This window comes from Bos grunniens, chromosome 7, assembly GCF_055505025.1.
Source record: "Bos grunniens cultivar Pamir isolate PY7600 chromosome 7, Bosgru_T2T1.0, whole genome shotgun sequence".
Taxonomy (NCBI): Eukaryota; Metazoa; Chordata; class Mammalia; order Artiodactyla; family Bovidae; genus Bos; species Bos grunniens.
In genome coordinates this window covers 30,439,417-30,462,641 of record NC_141171.1, presented here as the reverse complement: position 1 = coordinate 30,462,641, position 23,225 = coordinate 30,439,417, and the positions used below count along the sequence as shown (strand labels likewise).

Here is a 23,225-nt window from a genome sequence, read left to right as displayed (position 1 = left end):
TGTTATACCCTTATTTGGGCCTTCTGCATCTCTATTAAACATATACACACACACACACACACATATATATATAAAATACATTGAGCAGAGCAACTTTATATATACACAGAGTCCCTTCGCTGCTATATATATATATATATATAGCATTTTATCAGATCTTAAATGATAAGGAGATGCAGAAGGCCCAAATAACGTTATTATATATATATATGTATGTATGTATATATAACATCACTGACTCAATGGATATGAGTTTGAGCAAACTCTGGGAGATAGTAAAGGACAGGGAAGCCTGGCATGCTGTAATTCATGGGGTCGCAAAGAGTTGGACATGCCTTAGTAACTGAACAACAACAAAAATGATATACCATAGAAACTGGGCACACGAAAAATATTTCAGGCTTCCAATTTTAGTATCAAATTTAGAATTTCATTTAAATGAAATATCCAGAATAGGCAAATCCGGAGAGACAGAAGTAGATTGGTGGCTGCCAAGCGCTGGGGGGAGATGTAAAGGGGTGATGATTACTAATGCGTATGCTGCTGCTTTGGGGGAAGATGTTAGCTAGTAGTGATGACTGTGCGACCAGGTGAATGTACTAAAAACCACTGATGTGCATCAAAATTGTGAATCCTATGGTATGTGAATTCTATCAATAAAAACGTCAGGTTAGCTGTTCAGTCAAGCCAGACACAAGGGTAATGAGAGGCCAAATTTTAAAAGTCTATACATAGCTACCAGAGGAGAGGACTCTCTTTTATAGGCTGTAAGAACCAGGTCAGGAGGTCCATTCTGAGGTGGCTGAGGACAAGCAGTATGTACTGAGGTGATCTGAGGATTTAGGCTGGGAAGTAACTGGACAGGTATGTGGATGAGGAAGTCATCTGGTCAGACTCACTTGCTGTACTCTTAAGCTGTTCATGCAGTGCCTTTATACATCCTTAAGTCCCGCCCAAACTCCCACCACTGCTGAAAGCAACAGGATCCCAGGTCTATCTAGAAACCACTGGGTTGGTTATACCTGTAAAGGAACTCTTCCAACTTACACAGACATGGCACCACCACACGTACCCGGAAGATGCGATTCACCTCCCCTGCAGTATGTGCTGGCCTTAGGCACGGAAACTAGGCTTTCTTCATGAAAAGGAATCACAAACATTTTAAAGGTAAATTTTGTTTCATATGAAAGTATCTGATGAAAGGTCTGCTATTACGTATAGTACTGAGGAAACTTCTTATTCACTCACCTACTCCTTTTCTCATTCATTTATCTGTCTACTGTGGTCATACTCAAATCCCAGGCACTGATGACAATCTAGCAGAGCAATCAGTATAAACACATTAAATGTCACCGACAAATGAAATGTCTGTTGCTGAAGGACCACAAAAAGGTGTTAAAATTTCACTCTCCCAATCAATTTTAGAACATATAAAGGTATCTGCAATGTAAACATTTAAAAACCAAAAATACAAAGTTAGTTACTTGACACAGGAAGTAGACAAGCACTAGCCCAATGTATTTAACAAAAAAGTAACAGACTGCTCGGAAACTCAAAGATGTATACAATTATGATTTTTATTTGATAAAATACATAGCCAAAAGATTAGAGAAGGCAAACCACACACCCATTTAGAACTGTCCCTTTTGTTTCTTTAAATCTAAGGCCCCCTCTAGTGTTTGAAAACATCACATGCAGCACACAGGCAGCTGAAGGCACAGTCGCAATGTTTTACCCGAGACCTTCCCAAACAAAAAGAATACTTCTTTTCATGTGGCACAAAAATCAATGAGAGAAAATGTTTAGCCATAATTAATATTTCACGTTCTTTCTATAATTCTCATATTCATTATTCTCTCATTCAGTAATTTCTGTATTTACTGTTGGGTTGTTTCTGGATTAACACTTGGTAATAAGGGAAAAAAAGAAAATATAAAGCATGGAGGGACTTTAATTTCCCAAACAAGAAATACACCTCCTTGAAAACAACAGAAAATAGCCTATTCTGCTTTTGTGGACGTTATCAGTAAATAGTATATACTTCCTAAAGTATATACTTAAATTTATATTTGGGAATAAGAAATTTTAAACTACATCTATTGTAAAGCTGACCTAATCTGTGAATTTGCTAATTAAACCTTTTCAGTACCTGGTAAAAGGAAGTGGAAAGTGTTGCTCTGAACAATTTTACATAAAGGAGTCCTTAAAAATTTATATTGACATGGCACTACATCGATACAATGACTTAGTCTCATGTACTTTTGTAAAAGATTGATTAAAACTAGGGAAAATCAAAAATAGGTTTCCACTCTACTTTCTTAGCTGAAGCGTTTGTGTGTCTGCTTTCTTGTTTTATTACAGAGGGTTTATGTTAACTAGTATTACTATTACTGGACAATGAAATCTCTTTTCAACAAAAGAAAACAATGCAATCTTGAGCAGGAGACTGACAGAGAAGACTTATTAAGCTATTACTTCATATTCTTAACAGTTTGAAACTTTAATAGCTGTTGAAACAAGTTTAATCTGTACTAACTTTATTTTAAATAAATGACTAATTTGTCACTCAAGAGATGACATATGACTTCTCTGCAAATGTTTCAAGTTAAAAAAAAGGTAATCTAAAATGAATTAAATAAAACTAGTTGGATTTTAAGTGGTATCAACTTTTAAGATATCTCTTCAAATGAACAGCATTTTTAAAGTGCAACATACACTCTTTTGGCTCAACATAAAAAATTATGTAACTGGAAATTAGTATAGTCATTTCTCTGAGAACAAATTTAGAGAAAACCTGTTTTGAAAGTTAGCCATGAAATGATAAACACTGACGTCTTTTAAAAAATGAGTATATAAAATACAATTACACATAAACCAGGGTGGGAGAGGTAGCACACAGCAAATAAAACCAAATAAATACTATACAATAACGTACAAAATTCTGCTTATAAAAAATTGAAAATTGCATTTTAAAACAGCCATTTCCCTTCTTTTGAGGGCTTTACAATTAAAATTTAGACCCGGCGTCTCAGGCAAAGTTTTTCAAACTGTTACTAGTTACTGGCATTGTTTTTTGCCAAAACCTCTCTGATCTGTCGGTCGAGTTCACTTATTATTCGGTCCTCGTGATTATACACACCCGTCCTCATCAAAGTATCCCTTTCTTCTATTAGGCGAGTCAAATAATCATCCAAACCTTCTTCCAATGCACTGCCATGGGGCCCATCCATTTTTCCACTCGCAATCTCTCTGGAATCTGGGTACTGTTTTTGTTCTTGTTGCCTTAACCTGAGAAGTCAAGAACACAGGCCACTCGAGCAGGCAACACACGCTGTTCTGGTTTTCAGTTAATACCGCCACTTAACAACAGCGTGACTCAATGGTAAATACATTTTCAGTAATATTTTCAGGAAGCAAACAAAAACCTACTTGGCTAGCCAGAGTTAGCACACTTATAAAAGACAGTTTAAAAAACCAATACTTGCATAAAAGACATGAAAATTGGAGAAATTTTGGGAATATGCAGGAAAAAAATCATCTTAATCAGAGATAAGCAATCTAAGTAATTTTCTATATCTCTTCTCAATTAAAAAATGCATGCATTTTAAACAGTTTTCTAAAAAGCAATTGAATATATGTAATTCTGTACAATTATCAATATATTTTCACTATTATTAATATAAAGAATATTTTCCTATATTATTGATATTTAGGTTGTTATTAAGCCCTTGTTATTGTTTCTTGAACATAATTTTCTTCTAACTTTATCCCACAAGCATTTACTCATACCAAAAGGTGCTAGGTTTGGGGGATACTGTGTCAAATCAAGAAGCAAAGTTTCTGTTATTATGGAGCTTATATGAATATTATTTGTAGAAAGTGATATTCTATAGATGTGAATGCTTGAATCTAGGGTGTGCACCTTTTAAGAGTTTGTATGGATAGCTTCAAGTTATGTTTATGATGATCTTATCTAAAAGATGAAGAAAGGGGAGCAGGTGCCAGCCTGGGACCTGGGTATTTCCAATGGAATATTATCAATCACATTACCTTGAAAATGGGGAGTATACCTGGCATTACTTAGTATGCTAAGTTAGTTTGGATATGGAGTAGGTTTTAATTTGATTTGGAATCTACAACTAAGATACAACTTTATACTTCTCTAAGTAACTAGCTACAAAGATATTTTTAATTTGCAACTACTCCTGACTTTTGTCTTTATAAAAAAGATAAAAAACAGTTGGATCTAAGTCCCTGCTTCTAGATAGCCTTCACAGTAAGCAAGCCAGTGAGAACCAGCTCTGAAATTACGATGGTGTGGGGGAGAGGGAGAGCCAGGGAGTGCTGCCGGACCCCAGAAAGGGTGCAGGGTCAGGGGCAGCGCAGTTTTGTTTGTTCATATGACTCTGAAACCTGAACTGACTCCTAAGATCCCTCACAAAAGAATGAGAAACTGAGGTGTACAGTCCAAACAGGACACCACATACCTCCATCTGTTCTAAGAAAGAAAATAAAAAATAGGGCCCTGTGCTTTGGGACTCAGGAGGAAATCAAGTGATTAATGGGACACTGGTAAAATGGAGCAATACATGGGGATGATTAATAATAAGACTTAATTTCGTATGACCTACACATATGACAGGCACATGGCTATCTTCATCTGAACCACCAAAACAGTGCTGGGCAAAGAGTAGCGGCTTAATATGCATTTGGTAAACTACTATATACAATAGCAAAACTTTGGAAGCAAGCGGCATTTTAAAATTAATTCGTAACATCTTCCAGATCTGTGACACAGTTGACACCAAGTAAGTATTTGCTGAATTAAGAGACTAAGAGTGAACTGAGCCCTGTAGCATGTACTAAAGACCTTGACCTTTTTCTGACTGATATTTATACATTAATATTCTAAATGCATTTGTGTAATTCAGCTCCAAATCCACCGGATACAGTGACTGAGTTTCCCCAGTTTGTGTAGGGATATATCACGGGGTAGTCTGTCAAATGCATGTCCTATATCCTGAACTGTGTCTTCCCCACATTCACATGTTGAATGAATATGATGCAACCCCCAGTGCGATGGTGTCTGGTGATGGAGCCTTTGAAAGAGAATTAGGCTTAGATGAGCGCGTGAGCCAGGGGCTGTCATGATGCAATTTGTGCACTTCCTACAGGAGACATGGGAGAGCTTGTGAGGACAAGTGGTCAGGCAGCTGTCTAAAAGCCAGGAAGAGAGTCCTCACCAGAAACTGTGTTGGTGCTTTAATCTGGAATTTTTAGCCTCCTAAATTTCTGTTGTTTAAGCCAACCTATGAAATTTTGTTATGCCAGCCAAGCTAAGACAGTATGCTTCGCTGCAACAAATTACCAGTCTCCTGATAAACATTAAAAGTCTTCCCCTACATTCTCCTCCAAAAAGACACTAGTTTGTTTTAATATTGCTTCCTAACGATTACTTCTCTAACACGAAATACTTAAAATAGTAACTAAGAGCACCATGACACTACAGAGAAGCCCAGTGTTGCAGAGCAGTTACAAACACAACCTGCGGCATCAGATCTAAACTCCAGCCCCCTGACCTACTAGCTGTGTGACCTTGGAAGGGGTACTTAAACCTCTTTAAAACTCAGTTTCCTCATCTCCAAATGGAATTAATTATTTTCCTCAAAAAGTTGCTTTGCAGAGTTAAAAAAAAAAAAAAACAAACAGTGGAGACAGGCATATGAGATATTTAAAATAGCTGCTGATACACAGTAAGGGCAATAATTAAGAGCTAATCTATTATTTATATAAATAATATAACAATGTTTGAAATTTGTTATACTTTATATAATTAAATTCATCATCATTAATTATCTTGAAATAGTTGCAATAAATCTGAAATAGTCACACAGGAATAAAATTTAAAGTACTAATGCTATGGAAACAAAAAAGCTAAACAGAGCTACATTCGTGGCCAAAAAAAATGTGCGAGTAATGGTCTTTGGCAAAGACTTTCTATTATATAACTTAGCTACATTTTAGAAATGATGTCCCTTATTAGACGTGATGTTGTACTCTCCCTGGACCAATGAATAAATAAAAAGTTGTACTATTTGAACTTGAGTTTTTGTATGGAAAAGAAAGTAATTTTTTAGTCATTATACCTGTTCAGTTCATTTCTTATATCCAACAATTCTTGTCTCTCGGTTTTTACTGTATCTTTTTCCTCAGCGGCCAGGTAACGTAGTCTCATCTGTTCCAATTCTTCCTGCTGTTTTTTAAGACGAGCCATTTGACTTTCTTGCTCTCGCTTGAAAGAAACAAGCCAGATCTCTCATGTTAGGAATACATATACTTTTATGACTTTGATTTGTGATTATAACCCTCCTTGACTGTACTCATGATATAGCCATACACTGCAGATTCTGCAGACACATTATCTAGAAATGTCCATGTTCTCTTTACAAACTTTTCCATGACAAACCCTTCCTGTTATAAGCCATAACCACTCATGTTCCAATCAGTGATTGAGGTTAGCTAAATATAAGATAACAGAAGTTAAGGGCTAGAGAGAGTCTGCTATCAATACAGTAAGTTGCCACAAGAGCAATGGTAAGAGTGGCATCTAAGAAATGGTTAATTATCAAAATTATATAAGAAATTACAATTATAAAGGAATGATAAAGTATACAAATTATATAAAATACAAATTATACAGAGTTACCAAGAAAAATTCAATAACTGCCCCTGAACTAGTAATTAATTCCACTTCTATCTCAAGAAATAATGCCTTTCCACTCTTCAGACTCACAAAAAATCTATGCACATAAAATTTCTTTTATATAAATGTGTAACATTCCACAGAATGGATACTCCATGATTTAGTAACAGACATTTTGGAATGCTACAGTAAGACATCCTGCCGTCTAACACAGTGATCTCATGAACCTTTCTAGACTGTTACTATGAACGGGTACTGCCTTTCTGCATTTTTGAAAAGAACATTTGATTTCTTCATTTTTTAAGGTGACAGTCAACGTCCCCTTTGTTTAATAAATTTAGTTGTGCTACTTACAAGCTTTATGTGTATGTTCACGAGATTGACTGACCAATTAATATTATTATAACATCCTTGTCAGATTTTAGAATGAAGATAATGGTGGTCTCATTGTTTTTAAGTGAGAATTATTCTCTCTTCCTAGTTTCTGAAACAGTTTGTGCAATGTAATAGGAACAGCACTGAATCTGTAGCTTGCTTTGGGTAGTATAGTCATTTTCACAGTATGTTTCTTCCAATCCAAGAACATGGTACATCTTTCCATCTGTTTGTGTCATCTTTGATTTCTTTCATTCTTTTACACTGATGAAAAGTACTCATAATTTTCAGAGTATAGGTCTTTTGCCTCCTTGCTGCTGCTGCTGCTGAGTCACTTCAGTCGTGTCCGACTCTGTGCGACCCCAGAGACGACAGCCCACCAGGCTCCCCCCGTCCCTGGGATTCTCCAGGCAAGAACACTGGAGTGGGTTGCCATTTCCTTCTCCAATGCGTGAAAGTGAAGTCACTCAGAAGTAGGGTTATTTCTAGGCATTTTATTCTTTCTAATGCAGTGCTACACGGGACTGTTTCCTTGATTTCTTTTTCTTATCTTTCATTGTTAGTGTATAGGAATGCAACAGATTTATGTGTATTAATTTTGTAGCCTGCAACTTTACCAAATTCACTGATGAGTTCTAGTTGTTTGACTTTGACTATTTTAATTTAAAAAAGAACCTCAGTGGAAAGATGGCTATTTATAAACGAGGAAGTGGATCCTTTCCAGACAGAGAAACCGACTGTGTGTACACTTTGATCTCAGACTTCAGCCTCCAGAAATGTGAGAAACAAACTTCTGTCGTTTATAAGCCATCCAGTCTGTGCTGTTTTGTTACAGCAGCCCACACAGACTAGCGGTTACACAAAAGGTAACCAGTTCCATATACCGATCCTGTGTGTCACATGTTCTATGCTGCATTTTCTATCCTTTTTTCTCTTCCAGTTTGGATATTTTTATTGGTTTATCTTCAGCTCACATATCCTTGGTTCTGCTATTAATTCATCTACTGAACTTACAATTCCGTTGTAAAACTTCAGTTCCAGGATGTCTACATGATTGAAAAGGTTCCACTTCTCTAATACATTTCTCTATCATATCGCTTATTTTCTAGTAGTTATTTCTAACTTTCTGTCTGGTGATTCCAAAATCTGTAGATTTCTTCTGAGCAAAAAACAAAAGACATTCTACATGCAAGTGGAGTAAACAAAAGATGCTCAAAGTCAATAATCAGGGAAATAAATAAGTAAACCACAGAGTGAGACCACTTCACGCCCACCAAACTGGAAAAAATGTATACATCTGATAACAGCCAAGTGTTCGACATGGTGTGAAGAATAACAATTACACACCCCTCTTGGGAACTGCAGGTTTGCACAACCTCTTCAGAAAGTAATTTGGCAACATTTAGTGAAGCAGAAATGAGCAAACTCTACTACCCAGAAGTTCTACTTTTAGACAGAAACAGAAATGCTCACATGTAAAAAATTTTTCAGTGTTGTCTTACTATATGTTTAAGTTGTGTGAACCATAAAAATAAAATTAGGCTACCACATCAAAAGAGTTAAATCGCAAAAACGATTTTGAATCACGCTAGGCAGTCACAGAATGATTCAGAGTATTTCCATGTATATAAAGTTTAAAGACATGCAAAAGTAAATAGTATTATTTACCAATATTTTAGTGTCTTTATAATCTTATTAAAAAAAAATAGCAAAGGAATAATAAATACCAAAGTCAGCAAAGCAGTTACCTGTGAAGGGGATGCAGGTGAGAAAAGGCACACAGCACTGATAATGCTGCTTCTTAAACTAGAAGGTGGGGGTTGAGGAGCATAAGAATCTTCTTTGATTCCCTTTGTGGAACATATAACATGTTTCATTTCAAAAGTAATTATTAAGAAAATAAAGGAAAAGAAATCCAGACAAAAAACACACTGGATTGTTGTATCTGGCTGAAGAAGTGATAAGGTTACTAGTGACTTTCATCTTGTATGTTATGCTGCAAAAAATTTGGACTTTTTTTCTTTTACAGTGAGCAGATATAATTGCAAACAGTGGGGGAAAGGTCAATGATTTAATTTTAGGTTACTTTGTAAAACTGTAACATTATGAAGCTTGACACACTTTAATTCTAAACCATAAGGAAAGCCTTTACAGGCCCTGAATTTTTAATCCAGTGTGCAGCATCAGCAATAACCCCACATGCACAAAAGCTAGGGGTCCGAGGACAGCTCCTCTGCCGCCAGGTGCTCTGGGTTAAAGGCTCCTCAATCAAGTGAGTATAAGCTTTATTTTGCCTTGGCTGCCTATAAATCCAGAGAGGAGATGTAAACACACATACACTAGACTAAACAGCGGCTAAAACGCGGCCACTACTTACTCTCCCACTCACACATACCATGTAAGTCTGTGGGAAAAAACTTACAACTAAACTAAGGAACTCAAGTCAAGTTTTCTGAAAATAACCCAGAGCTGACAAGTCAGTAGGAGGGCCTGGATGGTTTCAAGACACAGTTTTTAACCAAGACTTGGACCTCCAACTGTTTTCTTAAACAAAGATTTACATCCCATCCTTGGCTAAATTACTTATAAATTAATCAAATTAATTACTCTGAGTGGATAAGCAGGAGGCTGGACAAGATAGTGCTGATGTCAGCCAATGAAGTCTGTGTTGTTTTAACTAAATATATCAGCTCAGTTTTAAACAGATCTACTGTGCACAAATATGGTAAGGGGCCCACGTCCTACCCAAATCTTAGTTCTGTTTCCTGTCCTGCGAACAAACATACCTAGTTTAAATGTATCAGACATGATGAAAATGTTAAATTGCCCAGAACAACAAATTCATATCTCTTAACGATGATTCATTTCTTTTTAAAAAGTAGTGGCTATTATTCTTCCTCCATAACTATTCTAATGTGTCAAGAAATGTTTTTAAGTAAATATGGTACTTAGGACACAGTAAAGTAATAATCTTAACTTAGAATTGGGGGAAAAAAAAAAAACCTAAATTACCCCTTAAGTGTCTGACAACTAGAACTCTTCAAAATCAGTGTTATACATCATACCACAGATAGCAAATCCAGAATGTGCGGGTATCATTTCCTTGTCTTCTAAGTTAGGACCCATTTCATGTTACACTTATTTATATTTTACAGCTGTTGCCTACCCAGTTACCCAAGAACAAAAAAGTTTACAACATGAAAAAACACAGGCTTTTATACTTATGAATCAGAAGAAAAGATTTTTTTCCTAAATAACTGGAAGATTATGATTTTTTAAATTCACCAATTGACTATACGAGGTCACCTTTGAGTAATGGAAATCTCTGTTTAAACATTCTTTTGGCAATAGGCACTGAGCATTAGGTCTTATTTCCAAGCTTTACCAGCTGGGTTTTGTCATTAACATTTATTAACAATCTAAGATACAGCTTTCGCCGTCTAATCCGCACTACACAAATGTTTTGTACTGCCCTCCAGAGGATTTTGCTGTGACAAATTACTGGCAGAGATTATAGCCCCGTGGCTATTCACCAGAGGCAATGTAAAATTAACATGGTACTAATCCAATTTAAACAAGAAGTTGCACAAACAATCCGCTGAACAAAAGCAGATAGAGGATTCCAATTTTATATTCAAACACAATGTGTTTTTAATAAAAAGTTTTAGGAAAAAAACTAAAGTAATTTTCACACATATAAATTGTGCCTATTTGATGAAGTAATCAATTTTAATCTTCCAAAAATGGTTAGTGGCAGAGCACAATTCACTATGGCAATCCCGAGGTCTATTACATTTGTAAAGTGCTGCATCTCTACAATGTGGCCTGTAGAACATCAGCAGTTCCCAGTGACCCTGAAATTAGTTTACAGTGTTGTTTCTAAAGCACAAAGTCTGTGGGATAAGGAATAGAAGTGGTCTGCAATGAAGCTTCATGAAGCAGACGTCTGGAGTTGAATCAGTAATTTAACACAGTTTTCTCCTTAATTCACTTATAGAAACTTAAAAAACGCATCTGAACTTTTGTGATGTCTTCTGTTATGAGGTACAAATAGCTAAAACTACGATGCTAAGGGTTTTTAAGCAAGAGGGTAGAAAAAGCATAGGAAAAAAGGGTAAACAGAAAACAAGAAATTAAAGGACAAACCCAGAAGATAGCAAAAGTATATGAGAATGTATATGTTAGAAGAAGGGGGTGCTTGGGTGGGAGCATTCTTAATTGAACCTTTTTTTAAGAGTCAGTTTCAGTTCATGTTTATATTCAAAACATTATTTTTTACATTTAAAAAACTACCTCAAACAATGTGAAAACAATATCATCCATCAATATACACATATGAATATAACTTAAAAATCAATTTACTTATTCTTGCACGGGTATTTCTTAGTAAGAAACGTGACAATTATAATTATGCTCTGATAATTAATTCCTAATTTCTCCAGAAGAAACAGCCTAATCAACAGCTAACAGGTTTCCGTCTCTTCATTACTGATTTTGGTAATGCCTTGTAAGTATTTACCACTGCATTAGTCTCTTATCCTTCATAGTTGCATAAACTTCAGGGGTAGGCATTGTCTTCCACTTCTTTCCTACCTGCTCTTTATCTGCTATTTTTTATTCTTACCAATTTCTAACTATTTTTAAAATGATGAGCTCTAGTAGTTTTCTGGTAGCACCCTTAGGATTTTCTGTGTGTCATATCATGTCAACTGCACAGTGACAGTCTCACTTCTTTTCCAATTTGGATTTCTTTTTCTAATACTGATATTAGAAACATTGGTATTGAACCATTTCTCCTTTAGCTTTGAATGACAAAATGAGAACCCCACGGTCCTCTTGTCTAATACTTATTTTCTGTTAGTTTCGCTAACTTCATTTGCATTTCTTACAACCCTGCCATATTCTTGTTAAGTACCAGCCCTCCCAGCTGAACTTTCCTGTGGAAGAGAACTGCTATCCCTTCCAGAACTGAGCATCCTCCACTGTTCAAGGCACACAGTAGGCTCCTGATAAGTACGTGCTCATGAAAGAATGAACACATAAAGCAACTCTAGATGTTTCTCCAGACTTCACGCACTCTCACCTCTTTGCACCTGCTGCCTGACACTACTGCATATCTGCACAGTTAGCCCTTATGTAGGTTTTTCTCCCTTCTGTCAGTTTCTACAGAATATCTACCTTACAACTACCATCCAAAGTACTAGTCTTACTCAAACTATATCGAACCCCACTTCCCTACAGCTATTATATATAGCAACATCTTATTTTCTAGACTTAAAAATTTTCAAATTTTTGTTGCTGCCATTATCTTTCAGCTAGTCAGTCACAAATCTTTCTAATCTTTGAATATTTGTTCTGTTCATCAATATACGAAGCTACCATCTCACTAGGTCCCCACCCACTGAAACCAAGAACACTACATTACTGTGTAGTGACACAGCAGCATTATGGCTCATGTTCTTTTAACAAGTTACAATTTATTGAGCATATACAAAGTATCAAACGCTAATAATGCTTTACAGACCACTCAGTAATTCTCAGACAACCCTGAGGAAAGATTTTTCGGTGTACAAATGAGGAGACTAATCAGAGAAATCAAATTCCCCAATTTGCAGAGTTATTAACAGCCAAGATTCAATTTGGCTCTCTTGACACCAAGGCCATGTTCTAAACTACTATGTACGCTGCCTCTGATAGAAGTTGTGTTCTGTTATTTGTAATAGCCTCTCTCATCACATTATTTCCTTACTCCCAGTTCCATGGGGATTCTTCCCTGTGGAACTAAAGGGAACTTCAATGTCTTGGCACCATGCCTTTATATTAGCTTCTTCTCTTTCAAAGTCACTTTAATTTCTCATTTCCAGAGCTGGTCTATCTAACAGTCAACGATGGCATTTTCCTTGCTTATCATAGGCCAAATCATTACTTCTTCTGCTTCAGTACTCAGGCAGAGATCCCTAATGTCTTCCACAGCTCACTCTGAAATACTTTCATTATGTGGATTCTATGGAATTAAGCCATAACACTCACTGGAAAGGGGAAAGAGCGTGAGTGTATGCTCAGTTATATGATTCTACCCTCACTCTTACCACTTAGTATCCGTGTGATCACTTAACTTCTCAGATGCAACTTACCTTCTCTTTCTTTCATCTATAACATGGAAATAGTACCTGCTATACAGGGGAGGTCTTCTTGTTTAGTCACTAAGTTGTGTCGGACTCTTGTGCCCCCGTGGACTGCAGACTGCAGACTGCCAGGCTCCTCTTATTCGAGGGATTTCCCACCGGAGTGGGTTGCCATTTCCTTCTCCCGGTGATCTTCCTGACCCAGGGACTGAACCCACATCTCCTGCATTGGCAGGCAGGATTCTTTACCACTGAGCCACTAAGGAAGGCCATACAGGATCTTGTTTCGGATGAAATGAAAAGATATGAAGGGCTTAGCACAGTACCTGAGACTTACCAGCTTTCCTTCCTCCTCCTTAAACATAAGCATTCTAAGTTCTATCTACCACATCTTCAGTTATCATCTCGGCAAAGGATTCCTTCATCTGTCCTTAATCTCAAACATCCTCCAGGTATCAGTCCATATTTCTGATTACTGAATTTCTTTCCGTAAAAATTAAAATGTTCAAATTTGCATGTCCTATCTTCTTCCCATGCCTCAATCAGCTTCTTGTCTTAATAACCATAATTCCACTATTGAAAAACTTTCTGGACACTAAGGCTTGAACACCTGACATCATCTTTGACTTTCCACTCTGCATCCGATTAGGTATAGTGTCCTGTACAGAATCTACCAAAATCACATCTTTTAAAATAACCTCTTTGTCACGTTCTCACTGCTACCACTTAAGTTCTAGTCCTTATTTCCTGAAATGACCTTTAAAATGGGACCTCCTCTGTTCTCCATGAAGTCTATGCTTTCTGACTTTTTGCCTCTTTACTATAATCATTTTATTCATTGTATTTACAACACTTCTCCCCCCGCCCAACAACTTCTCTAAACCACAAGCAATTCTCCAGAGGTCTATCTCAAACACCTTATCTTCTATGACGCCTTTTCTAAGTTCTATTAAATAAACGCACTTCCCCTCTTGAGCACTCTGTGCGGTTCTTTCCAGAGCTCTTACTATTAGGCAGTAAATGTCATGCTTTTCTTCCCTATTACTAAATGGCAAGCTCCCTGAGAGACAAAGACCTATGTTTAACTTGTATCTATAAATCTAGGGCAGTGCCTTGAACACAGGAGGCCCTGATACTATATATGATTATCCTTAGTCTTGTGAGCATTTATAAAACATATTCACTGTGTGTAATATTATTTTATGCTTACAATCTCAATTCATCTACAAGCTATGTTAAGGCAAACTGTGCTGTTCTCAGGCAGTCTAGTAAATACTCTTCTATGACACTGGTATGCATTTAGAACAATACCATAAAGATCTTTAATAACATTTGATGGTTTGAGAGACACGTTAAAGAAAACAAAAAAACAAATCTAAGAGACCCTATGTACCAAATTTCATTCAGAATTTAAATGGACACATTTAACAGAAGCAAAGCTTAGAATAAACTAACTACTAATATAAAAATGAAAATCTTGTTCATATTTTATTTGATCTTAATAATTTGAAGAAATTAAACCCAAAGTTAAAATTAATTTTTCATAAAGCTAACAGCATTTGTCACCCAGTACCAGGAAGGGGAAAAAAAGTAACAAAGAATTCAGGAAAGTACTATCACTTTTAAATTCTTACAAAATTAGGCAGAACTACCCTGTGATTCCTTTTCTTGATGAAGAAATTACTATGTCTTCCTAGGAGGTAACATTTAAAAATATGTTCTTAAAGTTCTCCCTCCAAAAGGCACTCCCAGTAGAAAGAAATTACTAGGGAAAAAAGGATGGTAGTTTCATAAGTAGAAGAAATTATTCCCAGTTTTCTGTGGGCTAGAGGATAGTTGCAATTAAGGAGAAAAAAAAAAAAAGACCTAGAAGTTTCAGTTTTTAATTAAGGAAAGGAAGATCTTATATATAATACATTAAAAAAAAAAAAGGCCCTAATCTCAAATATAGAACTGGAGACTCAAATATGAACCTAACAGATATTGCCACATATGCAAACTTGTAAAGAATCAAGGGAAAGTGACATAAAAAGAATAATTCATCATCAGCTATAAACTACATACCTGTTTAAGTCTGGCAAGTTCTTTCAAAGCTCGTCCCCACTGCTGCTTGTAATGCAGTTTAGACTTGGTTGCAGATTCCAACTTTCTTTCAAGTTCAACCTAACAGTGATTAAAATCATATCAAGTGAAACACTATACCACTGTGTACAATCACTGAAAGATAATATATACAAGAAGTCTGGCCTAAGAAAAGAGTTTATATAGCGTAACATACGACATCATCTAAAACTGTTATATAATTTACTATAAATATTATGGCACGTGAACATTTTCTTGTTTAAAATATAGTCGTATTTTTACTGCCTAACAGCCTATACTAAAAGGAACCGAATCAGTCTTAACCTCCAGACAGTTACTATAAATGTATTTAAAACATATAACAAAGATCATAGAGTAAAAAAACACTTTTTTTTTTTTTTGGTTGTTTTTTACAAAAAGCAGTTGTTAGCATTCCAATTTAGCTGACACTCTCGACCTTGAAACCAGATTACTCCTTTTGGAGACCTATCATTATGTGGAATTTTGTCTTACAGTGAAGAGAGCTTGTAGAGATACTTTTATAACTCATTTTGGCAAAAATCACAGAATTCTGAGAACAGTGAACTGTTTTATCAGAAAGCAGTTTAGTAAGAGTACAAAGTCAAAAATATTTTAAGAATGTTAAACCCAAGTAAGAAAAACAATGCTCCTAAAAACACTCATCTAACTTTTATTTTCTATTTTTCCTCAAACACATGAAGAGAAACACGAAAGAGATTCAATTTTTAAAATACAGTTATTTATACTTGCAGCAGGCAATCTGTTGTGCATGAACTGAAGCCAACTTGGCTAGGTCTTGGAATGTACTCTCTCAAAGTTTCAAACCAAGTACCAAACAAATTCACGCAGCCAACAGACAGTTTTACTATTGAAGTGATAAGGTGATAATATGGCTGAATTACAGTAACATACTGTTCATCTAAACTGGTGCAGTTTTTGAATATCAATTCTAGTGTTTCCCATACACACAACTCCTAATGTTTTGCAGAAAAATAAAATCGAAGACACTATCCAAATATTCAAACTTCAGAAAACTCAGGGGGAAATAAAATGAAAGGAAAAGTAGATTGCCAAAACCCCTTCACAAAACACCAGAACGTTCTCTGCAGTAATATATAACTACACGGAGTCAAGGTTTTTGCTGCTTTACAAATCCCTAGAGCTTGGATTTAAATGTGTTGACATTTCACAACTAGACTCATATGTCTTAAGCTGAATAATATTCTGAGATTATCAAATATGATCTCTTCCACTTATGCCCCAAAGATTTATTCCTATTACTTAACTGGACATAAAACAACTGTCCAGTATAATTATGTAACAATTGGTAATTTAACAACTGGACATATGTTAGAGGAAAAGCAAAAATCTGTTTATAACTGTGAGATACAAGAATAGTATTCAATTATAAAAGTGATCATGTCCCTAGGTCTTGGAGAAGGTATAGTGTCCTGGACAAGCCCCAGGATGAGGGTTAGGACAACTACAAAGATCGTTTGTACCCACTAAACTGACTCTATCAGAAAAAGCTGGGTAGGTTACATCCGTTTTGCCATGATTATCAAAATAATTCACATTTGCATTGTTATTCACACTAACTTAAAACACATAATCAAAACATATAGCTAACACTTAGACGTAAACATCATTTTCCTAATTCATCCCAAACTATCTAATCAGTGATTTCTAACTTTTTTAAATGATACAAATGCCTCTGTGATTCTAATGTAATACACACACCCAATTCCCAGAAAAATGTACACAACCAAAGTTTTGACACAATTTCAGGACATTCAAAGACCTTGAGCCCTTTTTGTGGGTAAACGAAGATCATGGCATCCGGTCCCACCACTTCATGGGAAATAGATGGGGAAACAGTGGAAACAGTGTCAGACTTTATTTTTCTGGGCTCCAAAATCACTACAGATGGTGACTGCAGCCATGAAATTAAAAGACGCTTACTCCTTGGAAGGAAAGTTATGACCAACCTAGATAGCATATTCAAAAGCAGAGACATTACTTTGCCAACAAAGGTTCGTCTAGTCAAGGCTATGGTTTTTCCTGTGGTCATGTATGGATGTGAGAGTTGGACTGTGAAGAAGGCTGAGTGCCGAAGAATTGATGCTTTTGAACTGTGGTGTTGGAGAAGACTCTTGAGAGTCCCTTGGACTGCAAGGAGATCCAACCAGTCCATTCTGAAGGAGATCAGCCCTGGGATTTCTTTGGAAGGAATGATGCTAAAGCTGAAACTCCAGTAGTTTGGCCACCTCATGCGAAGAGTTGACTCATTGGAAAAGACTCTGATGCTGGGAGGGATTGGGGGCAGGAGGAGAAGGGGACGATAGAGGATGAGATGGCTGGATGGCATCACTGACTTGATGGACGTGAGTCTCAGTGAACTCCGGGAGTTGGTGATGGACAGTGAGGCCTGGTGTGCTGCGATTCATGAGGTCGCAGAGTCGGCCACGACTGAGCGACTGATCTGATCTGAAGAGACCTGACGTCATCTTCCTGCGCTGCGTGGACACCTGCCGGTGGAGGAAGGAACGGCTCTGCCGCCCTTCGCTTCTTTTGTTGGGCTGCTCTTTCGGAGTAATGGCGCCGTCGCTATGGAAGGGGTTGGTGGGCATCGGCCTCTTTGCCCTAACCCACGCAGCCTTTTCCGCTGCGCAGCATCGTTCTTATATGCGATTAACAGAAAAGGAAGATGAATCACTGCCAATAGATACAGTTCTTCAGACACTTCTGGCCTTTGCAGTTACCTGTTATGGTATAGTTCATATTGCAGGGGAGTTTAAAGACATGGATGCCACTTCAGAACTAAAAAATAAGACATTTGACACACTAAGGAATCACCCATCATTTTATGTATTTAATCATCGTGGTCGAGTACTGTTCCGGCCTTCGGATACAACAAATTCTTCAAACCAAGATGTATTGTCCTCTAACACATCACTGAAGTTACGAAAACTTGAATCACTGCGTCGTTAAGATTTTTACAAATTATAACAACAGGACAGGACACAAAGCTGGAATATTGGAGTCTGGGATACAAAACACTCCCCCATCAGTATTTATATTGATCGCTCAGACCTAAATAAAAAAGGGCCTATGACCCTTATTTGTACACTGTTAATCAAGTCATTAATGCAATATAAGTTATCTGTGAAATGAGTCTTTGATCTTTCATAGAATTCTTTTTTCATTTAAAACAAATTCACAATTTTGTAAAAGTCACTGTTTTGAGCACACTTTGAAAAATGTTGATGGTTTTGTAATTATTTTCTTAGATTTCTTTTGCACTACAGTTTTTAGGATCCTTTTGGAAATAGTGTGACTAATGCATTTTGCAGCATGAATGGTACCAAATGGTCTTAAGTTCTTAACAACAAATGGATTTCTCTAAAGAGACCAGAATGGTGACTTATCAGTTTTTCTTATGCCCCCTAAAAAGTGGCTCTGCTTCAGCAGATACTTGCCAGTTTTTAATTTATCCACGACTTCTCACCCTACCCCACTCCCATATACCTCCTAACATCAGCTGTCTTGTTTCATCAGTTCTCTGGGGTTCAGTGTGCAGTGAGCAATTTTTGTGTCAGAAATCCCCTGTCATAACAAATAGATTTAACAAACTCAAAACTTATATAAAGCTACCTGTGTTCTCTTCATATATCTGTAAAAAGATGTCCCTAATTGACTATATAGTGTAAGAATAGTTGAAGATAGACCAGAAAGACCATCCGTGAATTAATTATCCTGCCTATGTAGAAGAACAGCAATCACTGAAGAAAACTGATTAGTTGTTACTAGCCAGTTTAACTTATTCAAAGCCTCTGTTATTTTATTGCATACTAAACTAGTGAATTAGTTGGAGAAGGCAATAGCACCCCATTCCAGTACTCTTGCCTGGAAAATCCCATGGACGGAGGAGCCTAGTAGGCTGTAGTCCATGGGGTTGCTAAGAGTCAGACATGACTGAGCGACTTCACTCACTTTTCACTGAGACTTGAGGAAACCTTTTTTTGCACTTAAATTATAAGCCAAGTTACAGACTGAAAATAAAATTCGGCTCGGCACCTAGCATCAATTCAGGGCCTAGTGAAGACCAAGCAGACTTTCACTGATTTTAATGTCCCTATTTCTATCCTTGATATATCCCCAACTCCTAATTCTCTATTGTTGGCATGGCATTGTCTTTGGCTCCAATCTTCTATTCTCCAGTTCCCATCTGTCATAAGAAACTACAGATTTCTCCCTTGAAATATTTTCCAGTTTTATTCTTTTGTATTCTTACTACCATTTCCTAAGTTCAGGCTCATCTCATCTTGTCTCCTCAGCCTTTAATGTATTCTATCTACAAATCCTGCAAGCCACTATTACATCAATTTACTCTCTACTAAAGAATCTACAATAGCTACTAAATACTTGCCTACTGGCAAGTATTGAACCTAAACTCCTCTGCCTAGGTGTTAAACACCAAAACACAATTTCCATCCTACTTGTTCAACATTCTTGGTGTTCAATATGAAATACCAACCACCAGTTTTGTCCCCCTCCATCTCCTAGTCCAAGTTACTTCCTGAACCTATCATTTTTTTTGCTTCATTGCTTACTTAAAACTTAAGGTTCAGCTCAAATTCTACCTCTACATGGAGATGCCTTAAAACTACTATATTCTGAACATCAAATGATTTCTTTTTTCTGAGTTGCAAAGAGTTTCTATCACATTCCCTGGTATTTAATTATATACAATCATTTAAGCCTCTCTGGGTTATCTCCCCAGTTAGGTTACAAACTCTTTAAAAGTGAGGTCCCTTTCAAAAGGATAACATACTTTTCCTCTTTTCTTTTCTCTCATTTTTCCCTCTGTCTTAAGTCAGGGGTGGGCACACAATAAGAACTCACCAAATGTTCTTAAATACACCAATTTTAGTTTCTGTAGAACTTCTGTCTTCTTTGTGCCCTACTAAATTATAATGCTTTCCCTATCGTATTTTTTAAAAGTCCAATTTTTAAGCCATATAAAATCATTTCCTAGCTTAAAGCAAATCAAACTATTTGTGACCTCTTATAAAGGGAATCAAGAAGTGAATTTAGTAAAACTGTTAATGTTAACTTTAAATCTTAATGTTAACTTATTTGTAGACCATTTCAGTGAAAAATGGGAATATTTGTGTTACACTGAAGACATGAGTAAACAGAAAAGAAAAAGCTCTCAATCAGACATAACTAGAAGTTGCAGACTAAATCAGGGACTTCTTCACTTAAGTCTTCCTTTTTTGTGCTTTTATGTCTTTACTACTTAAGAAATAAGATTCTGCCCTCTTCTGGCTCCAAAAACACTTACAAAGAATTTTCAAAAGAGCTGAGAAGTCTTATTTACTAGGTATTTAAAAACAGTGGATGAACTCATTAGGTCTGATATAAAGGCACTTCAATTATACTTTTTTTTTCCCTCAACAAGTTCATGGTACTATTTATACTTGTAATATGTTTGGTGATTTTTATTCTATTGGTAGAAATGCAGTTGGAAGAAGGAATTTTAAAAATCACTTTTTACCATTTATTTCTGTGGTGGATATTATCTAATTTATATTCAGAAAAGATGAATAAGATAATATTTCTGTTCCAATTTTGAGATATTTGGTCCTGAATTTCCCCAAGGTAAAAATGGAAATACTTTTGACACCTACTTAATAGAGCTTGGGAAAATTTATGAGATATTGTCTGAATGCTTCAAAGAACTCTGTTAGGCCACAGAATTCATAATACAAAAACAGAAGTACTTTAAATACTTGGATTAATCAAAAAGGGTGGGAAATGTCCAGCTTGATTCAAATTCAAGGTCACTGGTAAAGAAATGAGGAGAAGGCTGAGAGTGAGGAGATTATCTAGATATGTAAGAAGCAGAACTTTGCAATTAAATACATATGAGGTAAGAAGAGGAACCAAAAATAGCATGGCATTTGACAAACTCCAGAAACATTTAGTGAATTCAGAAATGCTAGAAGAAATCAGTTAAGACCCTTTTTCAACTCAGTTTTTTAAACCACATTCTTATTCTTCTCTTCAAATTTTCTATATACACCCTTTTTGCCTCTTGAATAGTTCTATCAAGGACTAAATTTTATTTCTATGGTCCAACCATCCTCTCCTTTTTTAAAGCTTCAGTTTCTCCTTGCTGTTATAGCTTTCCTGACAGGTTTGTGAATTCTTTTAGTCCAAGAGTTACTCAGTTCTGCTGTTTTCAACCAATGACTCCAGTAAAGGCTATAACTGAAAAAAAAGCGATGAAATTCAAGTGACAGTGTCATGTGCATCAAATTCGTTGATGTGATATATTATTTGATATCAGAATACTACAGTTAAATGTTATTATACTGAATATGCAAATATCATTTACTGATCTTATAATTATTTATAATGATCATTAGGGTTAGTTAAGATTCCATAAACGAACACAGGTACCTTTTCCAAAGTGAGAAGATTTATTTCAGACTGTAGTCGAATTTCTGGTTTGCTGCTTTGCTGATCTTTGAACTGATGGAACTCTTTTTCTAAAGTCTTATACTTATTTTCAGCATCATTGAGCTGTATTTAAAAAAAGATTATAGCTGTTTTAAAACAGAGGTATGCAAAGTATAGTATTACAGAATTCGACAGTGTCATTTTTTCTTTAAGGCATGTTCATATTTAGAAAATTTAGAAAATACATAAAGAGGAAAATTAATTGCTCTAGTAATCTTAATTCAGTAAGTCAACTGATTAACAATATACAAAAACTTTTTAGGAGTATGAAATTTCTTATAAAACCAGTATCTTGAGAACATTGTTGTTAAATTTTAGGTGACAAATAGAAAAGTAATATTATAAAAATACTAGAAATAATTTTTTAAAATGTGTCATGAATGATTGAACATTATAGGTATACCTGATTATTGATGAAACTAAGTTTAATTTTAATGCAGTGTTTATTGTTCTTATAATTTGATATCTATGAATTTCATAATTCCAATATGATTACAACTTAAAGACTTGGCTCAGTCCCTTCATATTTATAGGTAACAAAACTGAGGGTCAGAGAACTGGATTACTGAGGCAGTGCCATAGATCTAGTAAGTGGCAGACATACAAACAGAACTCAGATATTTTCATCTCCTAGAATGATCCTCTAATGAAAGCAGGCAATAATTCCTTAAAAAAAAAAAAAAAAAGACTGTCTTGACTAAATACTGTAATTTCCCTTAAAACAGTTTCAAAACTATCAAGAAAAAAAGATAAAAGTGTTCTTTCAAAATCTGGGATTTTTTTTTTTTTTTAATCAAATGGAAGCAAGCACAGGGATTCCCTGGTGGCTCAGATGGTAGAGAATCCATCTGCAATGCAGGAGACCCGGGTTTGATCTCTGGGTCAGGAAGATCCCCTGGAGAAGGAAATGGCAACCCACTCCAATACTCTTGTCTGGGAAATCCGACGGACAGAGGAACCTGGCGGGCTACAGTCGCTGGGGTCACAGAGAGTCGGACACGACTGAGTGACTGAACACTTTCCCTTCACTTTCAAGTACTATAAAGAAGCTTTCCAAAAACATACCAATATGACTAGTCATCATTAGATAAACCAATTATTTATTTCTCTAAAACTAAGACTTAACTAAATGTGAAATACTGAGAAAATTGGTAGCAAAAATGGGACTTAAATTACCAATAATAAATTCTTATTTTATGCAAGTAATTATCAATAATTCTAATCAGGATTTATCTAGCATCTTAAGGTAATAAGTATTCCATACGTGGAAGTTTTCCATATAACTGAAGTTACCTCTTTGAACATGCAAACTTTTAAATTTGAACAGAAACTTCTCTAAAGAATCTGTCACATTTTTGTTTAAAACAAAAGCTAATAAACTTAGTGTTTGG

At 35.9% G+C, this 23,225-nt stretch overlaps 1 protein-coding gene and 1 pseudogene across 14 annotated transcripts in view; one reads left to right on the top strand and one right to left on the bottom strand.

Moving 5' to 3' along the window:
- Positions 1-1,559: 1,559 nt before the first annotated feature.
- CEP120 (centrosomal protein 120) overlaps positions 1,560-23,225 on the bottom strand; it is a 170,986-nt gene continuing 149,320 nt past the window's right edge. For all 13 annotated transcript variants that reach the window (XM_086410653.1, XM_086410643.1, XM_086410644.1 and 10 more), the window contains 4 exons: positions 21,775-21,897; positions 15,268-15,366; positions 6,147-6,292; positions 1,560-3,288 (listed from right to left, as the gene is read on the bottom strand). In XM_086410653.1, coding sequence (XP_086266779.1) covers positions 3,054-3,288; positions 6,147-6,292; positions 15,268-15,366; positions 21,775-21,897 — 603 coding nt within the window. In that variant the 3' untranslated portion in view covers positions 1,560-3,053. The remainder of the gene's footprint in view (positions 3,289-6,146; positions 6,293-15,267; positions 15,367-21,774; positions 21,898-23,225) is intronic.
- Positions 15,678-18,442, top strand: LOC147368984 (ER membrane protein complex subunit 5 pseudogene; annotated as a pseudogene). The gene has a single exon (XR_015167049.1). The product of XR_015167049.1 is annotated as an ER membrane protein complex subunit 5 pseudogene (transcript).